The sequence below is a fragment of the Melampsora larici-populina genome (genome assembly GCF_000204055.1).
Source record: "Melampsora larici-populina 98AG31 unplaced genomic scaffold MELLAscaffold_145, whole genome shotgun sequence".
NCBI lineage: Eukaryota > Fungi > Basidiomycota > Pucciniomycetes > Pucciniales > Melampsoraceae > Melampsora > Melampsora laricis-populina.
In genome coordinates, this window is record NW_006768909.1 from 31,455 (window position 1) to 44,624 (window position 13,170).

General features: G+C 38.5%; 1 protein-coding gene across 1 annotated transcript; it reads right to left on the bottom strand.

Annotated features, from left to right (window-relative positions):
- Positions 1-9,661: 9,661 nt before the first annotated feature.
- On the bottom strand, positions 9,662-12,698 carry MELLADRAFT_79831 (uncharacterized protein; the record flags this gene model as incomplete). Its single annotated transcript, XM_007419228.1, has 5 exons — positions 9,662-11,099; positions 11,186-11,581; positions 11,737-11,802; positions 11,889-11,938; positions 12,007-12,698. The coding sequence occupies 5 exons, from the start codon at positions 12,696-12,698 to the stop codon at positions 10,405-10,407; spliced, it is 1,899 nt and encodes a 632-aa protein (XP_007419290.1).
- Between the last annotated feature and the right edge of the window lie 472 nt (positions 12,699-13,170).

The window sequence follows — 13,170 nt, forward strand, 5'->3', positions numbered from 1 at the left end:
ACGAATCCCGGAAGATGATGTCATGAAAATTATGTTAGACATAGGATGCGCTTTAGAGTATATTCATCAAAATGAAGATAATTCATCTGCGATGTCAAACCTGCGAACGTTTTGATGGGCTGCGATGGACGAATCAGACTCTCTGACTTTGGTCTAGCCATAATAACGACTTCTGGATTTGCGCGAGGCAATTGTGGAACTCCGTTTGCTAAAGCTCCCGAGGTGCTCCGACACATTCCATACACGAAAGCGATAGATTGGTGGGCTTTGGGAGTCATGGCGTTTGAAATGTTAATCGGACAGAAGCCATTCACGCCATGTACGTATTCCTCTCTAGACATATCTCTTTCTCTCTCCGACTCGTCCCCTTTGTTTAGTCACTGACTCGATTTTTCTTTTTCTCGTATCAAATATCCCTTCTTCAGGTGATGGAAGAAGTCTTTCATACAACATTATACATTCCAAACCACAATTTCTTCCTTCGGTCCCTCCCGATTTCCGTACTGTCATCGAACTCCTCTTGGAAAAGGATCCCGAATCCCGAATCTGTTCTCTGGAACAGTTACAACTAGCGGACTTCTTTGACGAGTTAACTTGCGGTTTTTAACATATCCTCTATCATGGTTATACTTCATACTAGGTATGTTCATGAGACTCCTCTTTGTTGATTCCTGAATCTGTCAGTTACAACAGTTACAATGATCTAACATATGCGGTTCATCTATTCTCTTATATAGACTCCGTGGTCTTTGAGCTTCATACAGTCATCAAAACGCTCTTGAAGCCGGGACAGCTGGAGGATTTTAATGAGTTGCCATACTGTTTTCATATCTTGGTTATATAGACTCGGCCTCCTTCAAACTAAGTACAGTTATAAAAATCCTCTCGGAAAAAAATTGGAAAAAAATTAGAAAAAATTGGAAAAAAACTAGAAAAAAATCTCAGTCCCCGAATCTGTTCTCTGCAACAGTTATCACTGGCGGATTTCATTGATTTATCATACGGTGTTCAATATATCATCTATTATGGTTATATCAACGCCGCCTTATTCAAACTATGTACATTCGTCCAACTCATCTTGGAAAAGAATCCCGATGATCGAAACTGTCCTCTGCAACAATCACAACTCGCGGATTTCGATGTTTAACATACGGGGTTCAATTTATCATTTATCATGGTTATATATACGCCATACTTTTTGAATTACTTGCTATAAATCTACTGCTAGAATGTTTGGACGCGTCCTTTGATATCTTGTTTCGCGTACATGCCTGCTGCTCTTCTATTTAGTTTTCATCGTCTATTTCTATTTCAATGATTTGATATACCGTTTTCAATTTCTCCTCTATCATAGGTATCTAGAAGCCGGTTATATAAAACGCCTTTTTCTTCATATTGCTGTTATGAATGTTTTGGTGAAAATTTTGGATATATCTTGAACCTTTTGTATCGCTCATACATAGCTGTGATGCTCTAAGTTAGTTTTTACCGTCTATTTCAATGATTTGATATACCGTTTTCAACTTCTTCTCTATCATAGCTATTGAGAAGCCTGTTGTCTGGACGTCTCTTTCTTCATACTCCTTGTTATAAATGTTTTGGACAATCTTTGGACTATTTTGAATCTCTTGTATCGCTTAAGGCCTATTGCTCTTATAGTTAGTCTTTATCGTCTATTTACACGCTTATATCAATTATACACGATGTTCATTATGAGCGAAAGATGAACTCAAAGTTCTGCTTGTGTGAAAGCTTACTTCCCCTGCCCGTAAGATATGACAGGGAACTGGTGCTCGGTAATTATATGTGGGCTGTTGTGTCTATACTACTTCAAAATCATCACTAACATTTCTCAAATTAGAAACATGTGACAATCTACAGTCATTCCTAAGAAGCTTTTCCCCCCGTCAATTATAAAAAAGAATGGGCTAAGTCACCAGGAAATTTCATGATGTTCTATATCTTTGAAGTTTGAGGTCTTGAAATATGAAAATAAATCATCATCATACGATCAACATTTCAAATTTCAGACATTAAAAGACTTTATTCTATCCAAAAAAAGATCACCAAATCCCTTGACAATTAATACCATAAGCCAGAGCCCAAATGACATCTTTGGTACCATTTCCCGTCAACTCATCTCCATGAATCCAACGATGACTGAATGTATTAAAAAACATCATATCTTTCTATACAAATAATTTCTAAGCTCTAAATCAGTACATAGTAGTTTATTCACTCAAAGCATATCTTCTCATAAATGATAAGAATAGAGTCAAGAGTCTTGTCATTAAGCCTAGGAAAACCAATCTTGTAACACCTTTTAGCACCAGCTACGAAAGGTTTTGTAACAGCGGTGCAAGGTAAGGTAAAATTCTACAAGGCAGTTTCTTCAAAAGAGCAAATTGAACTCATCTTTGTTGAAATCCAATCAAGACAGGTCTAAGTGTAGTACTTACGAGTCTAGTCCGAAAAGGTTAAGATGTTAGGTTATAACAGTGTAAGGTTAAGATGAATAGTCTCGGAGTGGTTTTCAGGTTTGACGGTTAATCATCCCAATCAATGTTATCGAAAATCTTCCCCAATTTGCTTTGAGTGTTTTTCTTTTGTATAGTCCAGATGATTGCCCCCGTTCTTACTCTCTTTCCTCATCTGTTGGAAAGAGAGTACATACAGTTGTTTTCAAAAAGCTTGCCGAAATTTGCCCGCAAAACTGGAGCAATTTGGCGGTGAATTTGTGGCAAGCTTTTTGCAAACGACTGTAAGTAGTTTCACTTAGATCAATCATCACGGTCTTTTACTAATTTGTCTACTGTTATACATTAGAAATCCCTCAGATCACTAGCCACAAGTTTATCAAACTCACTTTTATTTTCTCATATTTAAAATTTCCTCCGAGCCTTTAGGTACATCATCTCATTCTAACTATATATATAAACCTTCATCATCTTACTTGTCTTTTTGTTTCATCTTCAATTTTTCTTTTGTGGTGTTTTTAGGTTAGTTCGAGAAAGGTCTGCATACCTTTGAACAGGGAGAAGATTGCTTACATTAGGCACTGATTGTTTAGGTACAACGGTGTTCTTATCCATTTACAATCTTGGCTTGATTTTGTTATGGAATTGAGAGGAAGCCAAGTCACTCCTGTTTAGAGTAAGCAACTTCAACCAAAAAAGGCCTCTAGAATCACTATCAAATTAATATTTAGTCTTTAACACTTTCTTTGTCCATCTTCCTCTCAAGATCTGACATTAGCATCACGACTTTGATTTGATTTGATTTTCTAAAAAGAACAATTTGCATAACTTAATGATGATAATATAAATTAACTTTGATCTTCAAAACTTCCTTGGTGATTCAAACAACAATTTTATAAAGTAAAATGTACAAAATGCATACCCTAATGATATCACAACTTGCTCTTCTGAGCCACTCTAATTTCTTGATCAACCAATTATTGATGAGATAAACTCAATGTTTTGGAGTTCATCATTTTTAGAACAAGACACTGACTTACTGATTTACTTAAGAAAGATAGGTATCATTGCACTTGACACTTGACTCATCTGGATAAGGATCCTTGATCATGGTAATGAATTGTTGGAATTACGTGTTTCCTTTTTGCTATCTAAGTCTTTTTCATCTTTCAGTACGATCAAGTATCGTAATTACGTTGTAATGAGTCCTTTTTTGTATTTCTCTTTAATCGACATGACGTCATTGGTACCAATGAATATTGTTACGTCATTTACGTCATCATTCATTTTTCGTCGATTCTTTTTGTATCTTGTGTTCTCTATATAAACTGATCTCAAACTTCAGTTAGATGTCTTTCTTCTTCATCTGACTGTTTCTCTAAAACACATCTTATCATAAGATTTGTAGCGTTTGTTGTTCTCAAACTTATTCTAAGATTTGTTTTGTTTTTGTTTGGAATCAGTCCAACAGGTTATGAGCGCCTAGAATCTCGATATATCTCGATTCGAATTTTTTTTTCATCGGTCATGGCTTCTTCTTCGAACCCTCCGAATCCTCCAAATCCTCCAAATCCTTCCCTTTCTCAATCTCAGCCGAAAGGGAAAGAGTCAGCCAAAGAACCTTCGACCCCACCGACCAACTTCGATGATCTATTCTCAGTCGGTTCGAAATGGGGCCCTCTAGCCTTACCTACATCCTCTGTGGTAGGCTTAACTGTTTTGGAACCTCCAGGCGACAATTCGAACTATGGCAACTGGGAGTTAGCCATGTCAGGTTCTATTATCGGAGCTGGAATGGCCCATATTCTTAACCCAAAGCTACGTGATGTCGAGCAACCCAATTTTCATTGGACCCAACAGAACAACGCTATATGTTCGGTTCTCTTACGCTACGCACACTCGGACAACTATCCAGTCATGCGTCCTCATATGGGTAATGCAGCCACTATGTGGCAAGCTCTTTCTGATTCTCATAACGATGCATCGATGGGCTCAAAAATGCTTGTACTTCGAAGATTGATATCATCACAAATGATCGATGACAACATCGACGCACACTTAACGAATATCGAAAAGCTTTCAACTCGGTTAGGTCAGCTCATCGATAAATCAAAGTTGAGCATGGATGACATCGTATGTGCAGCAATCAGTTCTTCTTTACCTGCAGAATGGAATTCCGCCATCAGTAGTTTCATGAATCAGACTTCGGTCACTGCCTCTTCTCTTATTTCCGCTTTGCGACGAGAAGGCATTCGACGCCGAGACCAAGCTCTCGTTGTATCAACTCACTCTCTTGCCGTCACTAGTAACGCTATGCCGCCATCAAGTCCAACAACTGTTTCGTATCGACCGACTCCGCCGGTTATCAATCAAAACAACCGAAGAAACAACCGTAGACCGACCAGGCAAGGACCTAGTTCCGCTAATCAAGAGTTGACCTGTACTCATTGTAACATACAAGGTCATAGTTGGCAAACCTGCAACAAGCTCGCCAAACAATTTTTTAACCAGATGTTGCAAACTCATCCTTCTTTATCAGTACCACCATCTCGCGCTCCTCAAGCGAACATGGTTCATCAAGAACCTATTTATCACCCTCCTCCGAGTCATCAGGCTTCTGATCAAACGTCTCTATCATCTTGGAGAGACGCATCTGATACTATCTTTCATCAACCAGAAGGGTCTAGTTTTCTTGTTATTTCTGATTCTTTCGCTATGTACGCAAATCCTGATGAGCGACTTTGGATTTTGGATTCCGGGTGTACTCAAACATGTCTTCCATCTTTTTCTACCGATGAGTTAATCACATCAACCTTGTCATCCAAACCTCACACTTCTGTTATACGTGTTGCAAATGGAGTCAACTTGAATGTTTCTCAACAACGAGCTATGCAACTGCCTTGGACTACTATCGGTTCTACCTTGGACGTTATCGAAGTCCCTGGTTTACAACACAGCTTACTTTCAATCTCCCAACTTCTTGCTTTGGGATTTTCAACCTCCTTTTTGAAAGACCGAATTGAAATTCGTGATAAAAACGGTTCTGTGGTAGCAAAAGGTTTCTATGTGAACGGCTTACCGGTCCTCAAACACAATGTCAGCAGTTTTTGTCTTGAATCAAATGTATCTTCAAATCCTGATATGTCTTTCTATCAATGGCACTGCGTTTTGGGTCACCTAGGAGAAGTTGGTACAAGACAAGCTCTATCAGATTTAAATTTATCCTTTTCAATAAACAAAGAAGATGTAGAAAGAGTTAAAAATTGTATTCATTGTTGTAAAGGCAAACTTCATAAAAAGACATTTCGCTCAAGAAGTAATTATCGTGCTCGGTCTCCTTTTCAAGTTGTCCATTCTGATGTGGCTTTCTTACCGCTAAAATCCAAAGCTGGCTATCCCTATTTCATTTCTTTTATCGATGATTTTTCAAAATTTACTGTTTGTTACGCCATGAAATCGAAAGATGAAGTTCACCTCTATTTTAAAAAGTTCATCAATCTCGTAAAACTCTGATTTAATCTGCCCGTTCTCAGTTTAAGATCTGATAACGGTACTGAATATGTGAACAAACACATGTTTGATTTCTGTTTACTTGAAGGTATCACACATATTCAAGGAGCTCCATATACTCCTCAATCTAACGGTGTAGCTGAGCGATGGAATCGAACGGCTTCTGAACGTCTGAGAACTTTATTCTCTTCCTCAAAGGTACCTTTGTACTTTTGGCCCGAATGTCTACAACAGATAATACTGTGCTTCAACAACTTTCCGACCAAGACAAACGCTGGTCTTGTTTCACCTCTCTCTGCCCTTGGTCAACCACATGACGATGTCGGCCTTTTTGCTCCTTTTGGTTGTGCAGTAGAGTATCTTCTACCTCCTCCTCTTAGATCCAAACTATCGCCCGTGTGTCAAGAAGCGGTATTTCTACATTCAGTACCTGAAGGAAAACACATCGTTGCTTATGACAGAACACGTCACTTGCTCATCAAGACATCATCGTTTAAATTTTATTTCGACAAGTTTCCGTTTGTCACATTACCTAATAAACAACCCACAGATGTTCTATCACTACCTTGGCCAGATTTAGCATCTATTGATGAACCTGTTCAACCTATCATCAAAACCATACATAAATCTTTACCTACTTCTTCACAAATCCCAATCATTACTTTATCTCCTAATTCATCACCTACCCCGTCCAACATTCCTTCTCCGGTTATCACCGAGCTTCCACTTCCTGTTCCCACACCAGCTCAAATTTCTGCTTCCACGCCGCCTGTACCACCCGTTCCACGCCGTAGCTCAAGAGTACGTACAGAACCTGACCGTTTTACACCATCAGCATACGTTATCAACACTTTTTCGGCCGAACCAAAATCCTATCGGAAAGCTATGGATACGGAAGAATCAGTACAATGGCAAACAGCAGCAAAGAAAGAAATTGACACACTTAATCAACTAGGAACGTGGCGACTTGTACCAAGACCTAAGAATGTCCGAGTCTTGAGATCTATGTGGGTGTTCAAACGAAAGATGTTACCATCAGGAGAGATTGATAAGTATAAAGGAAGGTTGGTAGTGTTAGGAAATGGTCAGGTAGCTGGCGTCGACTTTGGTGATGTTTTCTCACCTGCATCTAGACAAGAATCAAACCGTGTTTTACTTACGGTTGCGGGTGTAAAGAAATGGAAGGTTAAAGGCTTAGATATCACTGCAGCTTTTCTACATGGTGATCCCTTAACTGAAGACGTGTTCATGGAACAACCAGAAGGTTTTGTCAACGACATTTATCCCAATCACGTTTGTAAACTTATCTTACCTTTATATGGCCTTCATCAATCAGCTAAACACTGGAACGACCGATTTACGAAAACCCTGATCAAAATGGGTCTGAAGCAATCAGCACACGACCCCACTTTGTTTTTTAAACTTGTCAACAATAATTTGGTTGGTTTAATTACCATACATATAGACGACATATCCCTGACGGGAGAAGACGATTTCCTTTCATCAATATCTTCTGATCTTCACTCACAGTTTCCAATCTCAGCAGACAATGATTTAGAACATCATCTTTCAATTTCCATTAGTCGTACTCAAGATCTTCAATATTTCATTCTTCAACAAACGTCCTATATTACCAAAATCACTAAGCAATTCTTCTCTGAGGAACCTCACAACGTTTTGACTCCTTACGTGCCCGGCTTTGCTTCCTTGATTCCAGCTACCGATGTGTCGACATCCAACCCCAATTATGGCTCAATCATAGGTGCACTACTATGGCTTGCACAGTGCACACGCCCAGACATATCCTTTGCAGTAAATCGTTTATCACAATTCTTAAAGAAAAACGATGCTACTCACTGGAACGCTGCACTACGTGTTCTGGCTTATGTTTATCATTCTCGTCATTTAGGTTTAACATTAGGTGGATCTGACAATAAACTTGAAGGCTATACAGATTCAGACTGGGCGGAAAACTTACATGATCGCTCGTCTACCTCAGGTTACCTTTTCAGATTATCAAACGGTCTCATCTCTTGGAAATCAAGAAAACAACGAACGACGGCTCTTTCCAGTACGGAGGCAGAATACATGGCATTGAGTGACGCTGGGAGAGAAGCTATGTGGCTAAGACAACTTTTACAAGAGATTCGTTTTATTTCAAACTCACCTACACAAATTCACTATGACAATTCCGGATCTGCTGCACTAGCCAACAATCCTGTTCATCACTCGCGCAGCAAACATATTGATTTACGCTATCATTTCATTCGTCAATTGATCAAGGACAAAGCAGTTTCACTTAAACAAGTTAACACATCTTTTCAACTTGCAGATTTCTTAACAAAACCACTTCCTCGACCGGCTTTCATTAACTTTCGTAATCAGTTAGGTTTCAAGGATTTATCTATTAAAAGTTGAGACTTTTCAGCATGGGGGGGTGTTGGAATTACGTGTTTCCTTTTTGCTATCTAAGTCTTTTTCATCTTTCAGTACGATCAAGTATCGTAATTACGTTGTAATGAGTCCTTTTTTGTATTTCTCTTTAATCGACATGACGTCATTGGTACCAATGAATATTGTTACGTCATTTACGTCATCATTCATTTTTCGTCGATTCTTTTTGTATCTTGTGTTCTCTATATAAACTGATCTCAAACTTCAGTTAGATGTCTTTCTTCTTCATCTGACTGTTTCTCTAAAACACATCTTATCATAAGATTTGTAGCGTTTGTTGTTCTCAAACTTATTCTAAGATTTGTTTTGTTTTTGTTTGGAATCAGGTAATGAACACAGGATCTGACTCACCGTGTCCGTATCCGTGTAGCACGTCCACGTGCACACACCAAATACTTTCAATACATACTTGAAAGACCCATTAAAGAGGTCTCCACAATAGGCATGTCTTCCCTTTGTCAACTGGGACGTTGGCACTCAGTTGACCCCAACTGCTGACAAAGGATCCCACAAATTCTTTTGTCAAATTGTCATTCACAAAGGGTGCTCGGCACCGATCTCAGACTAAAGCCTACCAAACAGCTTTCTGTTTTTTTTCAAAACTCTCCGTGTGTGCACGTCGACGTGCTACAAGGATACCGACATGGTGACTGTTTCTCTAAAACACATCTTATCATAAGATTTGTAGCGTTTGTTGTTCTCAAACTTATTCTAAGATTTGTTTTGTTTTTGTTTGGGATCAGTCCAACATGAATGTTTTCAATCTAGACACACTGAGATTTGTGATACTTGACGCCAGATCAATTTGATGACTTATATTTGTTCAAATGAGTGAAATATGTAATTGTCTACGCATCTATCTCTGTTCTGTTGGATTGACTTGATTTTGTGATCTTTAGAATGGTTTATGAGAGTACATATGATTGAAATAAGACATTCAAAAGTGCTTGTAGAACAGAATGTATGGAGTCTTGGATTTATTTAATTTTACTATCAATGAGTAATTTGTCAAAAAGATTAGGGTATGAATCAAAGTGGTTCATTAAGAGATCATCATCTCTTGTGAATTCTATAATCAACTTGAAAAGTACTTCATTTATCCCAAAGTCCATTGATGTGTGAAACCAATCTTCTTCTGAAAGCTTTACAGAGTTAATTGATGGTTCTTTTACATTCAAGAAAGTTAATATCATCTTGCTCCTCTTTTGGATTGATTATATGTAGAGAAAAAATTCAATTAAATTGCAAAGACACCCAAATAACAAAGAAAAACCCTATCTTCTTTCCTGCACAATAAATCCCAACCTCAAATGCAAAGCCGTACAAAAATAAAATCTCAAGGTAGAAAGAAAGAAAAAAGATGACAAAATAAATTAGGTATCAAAATTTCTGTAATTCAATGGCATTGGTAGGAAGAAAAATCGAAAATAGTAATCAAATGTGGTGTTAAAGAAAAGAAAACGTTCAAAAGAAGTTTGCTCAAGTAATGAAAAGAAAATGGGATTCATAGATGATTTTTTTAAAATTGGAAACCAAATTAAATGATTAGAATTCAGAAAAAAAATCTTATGTATCTATTCAAATGACTTGCAAAAAAAATGCTCTGGTATCATAAAAATTCATGTAAGGAGAGACATAAGAAATGAGATTAAATAAAAAAAAGAATGACTTTAAAGGAATGAATATTAAAAAAAGGAGTGATATGAATCATCATTATGATTCCCTCAAAATCAATTGAGAGAAAAACAATGGTCAGTGAAAGTAGAAGAAAGTAAAAGGGAAAAAGGTAGTTCAAGCTTGAAGAGGAACAAAGATGAAAGAACGATTTGGGTAAACGTATGAAGAAAAAACAAAACAAAAAAGAAGGGTTGACTTCAATAAATGGGGTTCTAAGCAAGACGAAAGTGTTATTAAAATAGGCATATGAATTATACAAGATGAAGCCAGTCAGATCAAATTAAATTCATGCATTAGAAGTTATATCATTTTCGATAATGATACTAGATTCAGTTAGTCTTCTCATCGGTACATGAGGTCTTCTACCTTGATGATCTTCGTTAAATTCAATTTCAGGTGAACTATTTCCGACCTCACTAGAATTATGAGAATTATGTTTAGACCGACTAGCGAAATTGATGGTTGCACTACGAGTCGGTAATTGTGGTGGATCATATCGACTTCTAGTCTTTGCAACTTCAAGTGATCTTCGACGATGTACATCTGTTGAACGCCAACCTAATCCAGCTGATGAAACTTCTGATCTATCTGTTGGACTTGGTGGTGGAGGTGGTACAAGTGCAAGTCCATCAAGTGATTGTCGAAGACTATCCACACGGCGTGTTGATAGTCTTTTGTTGGTAGTTTTTGGACTTGTATCACCCATGTTGACCAGAAGACCTGATGGGCTACGTTCTTGCATGAATCCTATATCCGGAGCTATTGAAACTCGTTCAGCAGCTGTTGTAGTCATAGCTGATTTCTCTGGGTTGTTGAATTGTTTCTGTTGACGTTCTGCGCGATGGTGCCGTACGGAATCTTCTGATCCCATGGCAATCATTGCACAGACTGGATTTTGAATTAATCCATAGACTGCTCCATAGACTCCTTTAATTATTGGAGCAACAAATGTTCCAGCAAGGTTCTTGTGCTCCCAAATGGCTATTCGATCATCACAAAAAGAATATCGATATACATCATGAGTATGGAAATCTTCTTTTGATCATAAAAAATGAAATCAAACTTACGAGCCACAATAGCCACTGAAATAGGCCAAAGGATAAAAAAGTAAATGACAGATAAGATGGAACCCTTCCAAATAGACCAACCCAACCTCTTGAAGAATTGACGCCACGTTAATTTTCTATTAAAGATATCATTAACATCAGAACCTGAGAAGAAATGAAGTCCACGACTAAAGCCTTGATCATTATTGAATTTTCTCCACCATCTAACAATTGTCCAGCGTGTTGCTTCTGGATCTTTCTTCGCCGCCGAACCCCATGCTGTATCGGGCCATGGGAAAGGAAAGGCTTCCACTTTATTTTTTCGTAAATCGACGTGTACCATTCCTGATGCGATACAAAATGTAAGGATTCCTTGAATGAAGATGGTAATCGCCATATCTCCTGCCACGGTGTTCTCTACAAGATAGAATAAAGCAAACATACGTAAGACGTTTTGAATACTAGTTGAGTTGGGCGTCATCCAACGCGCGGTGAAGCAAGATCCGGTCATATCACACACGACGACGCCAATGATGCGATGGGGTTGTGATCAGTAGTGTTGAAGGACTAACCCGTCAAGATCCATACTCGTACAGAAGTTGCGTTGAGATACATTGCACATCCAATCCCAAAGTTGACTGATGTATATCGAGCGAAGGACAAAATATGTCAGGATAGAGTGAATCGTCAAAGTTAATGGAAGACAAGAGAGAAAGTAACTGACAAGCTCCATCTAGCAAGGCTGCACCAAGCATTTGAAGAACGATGATGTAACTGTAAAAAAGAGGTTGGCGTAAGTGATAAGAAGGTCAATGGCGTATCAGGTTTGAGAGATCACTTACAACTTCTGTCTTCCTGTAAGAGGAGGGATGCTAAGAGGATGAAGTCCAGCTGGCCGACCAGGGAAAGTAGATTGATCATTTGTAACTTGAATGATTGGATCAGTTTTTTTGGTCTTGTGATCATATCTGACATGATTGGCTTCTAGTGCCGAAGGAGAGATTAGAGGAGATGACCGAAAGGGTTGAATCTCTTCATTTGACATTTGATTTGTCTTGAAAGCTGAATTGGAAGATGGAATGTAAAGAGATTGAGCTGAGGAAGCTGAGATCAACGGACGTGTTTGTTGTGATGGTTCGTGATGTTGTCTTGGTCGATATGATGGATGATGATAGCGAATTGATGGATTGCGAAAGTAAGCTTTGTGATGATGTGTTGGTGTTGCTTTGTTGGTAGTCAAAGAAGATTGTTGAGTAGCAGAAGAAAGCAAGTTAGCTTGAGAAGGATCGAGACTGTTAGCGGATGATAAGTTTATTGAGATAGTCGAGAGTGAGGATTGATAACCAGACTGGCTATCTCGTTCCTTCTCCGAAGTTGTTGATCGTGGTAATGGTGATAGAGCGTGGCGGGTAAGGGTTGGAGGGTTGGTTGCTGAACTTGTTCTTGTTGTAAAGGGTTGACTGTCGAGGTCAAGATTAAGAGTGATGGCGGGTGCTTGTAGTTGTTCTTCGGTTTCTATCAGAATCTTCTCCATCTCTTTTGATCCTTTCTTTTTAATCTATCTATTCGGATTCCGCCTTTCCTCAATTCATTAAGCAAGTTAAGCCTCTTCTTCCTCTCCTGTCAGTCTTTCGTCCAATCGATTGTATCTGTCCCACTCTATCCTATAAACAGAATCCATTTAATGAATCATAATCAACTCATGAGTCATCGAATCTCCCAACCTTGTCATATGCAGGCTGACCGAAATTCTGACCTCGAAACCCAGACAATCTACTTCGCACAAAACCTTGATTTCTTGAAGATGGAATATGTATCTGACAAGTGAAAGCAAATGATGAACAGAATCAAAAGATAGGGATTAAATCGATACCTGTTGACCGTTCTGTTGAAGATATCGCAAACCAACTTGAAGACTTGTACGAAATAAGCTTACAAGAAAGAGTTGCATTTGCCAGTGGCTCATCAGAAAGCGTTCTGATTTTCTGACCTTCATGCTCTGTACA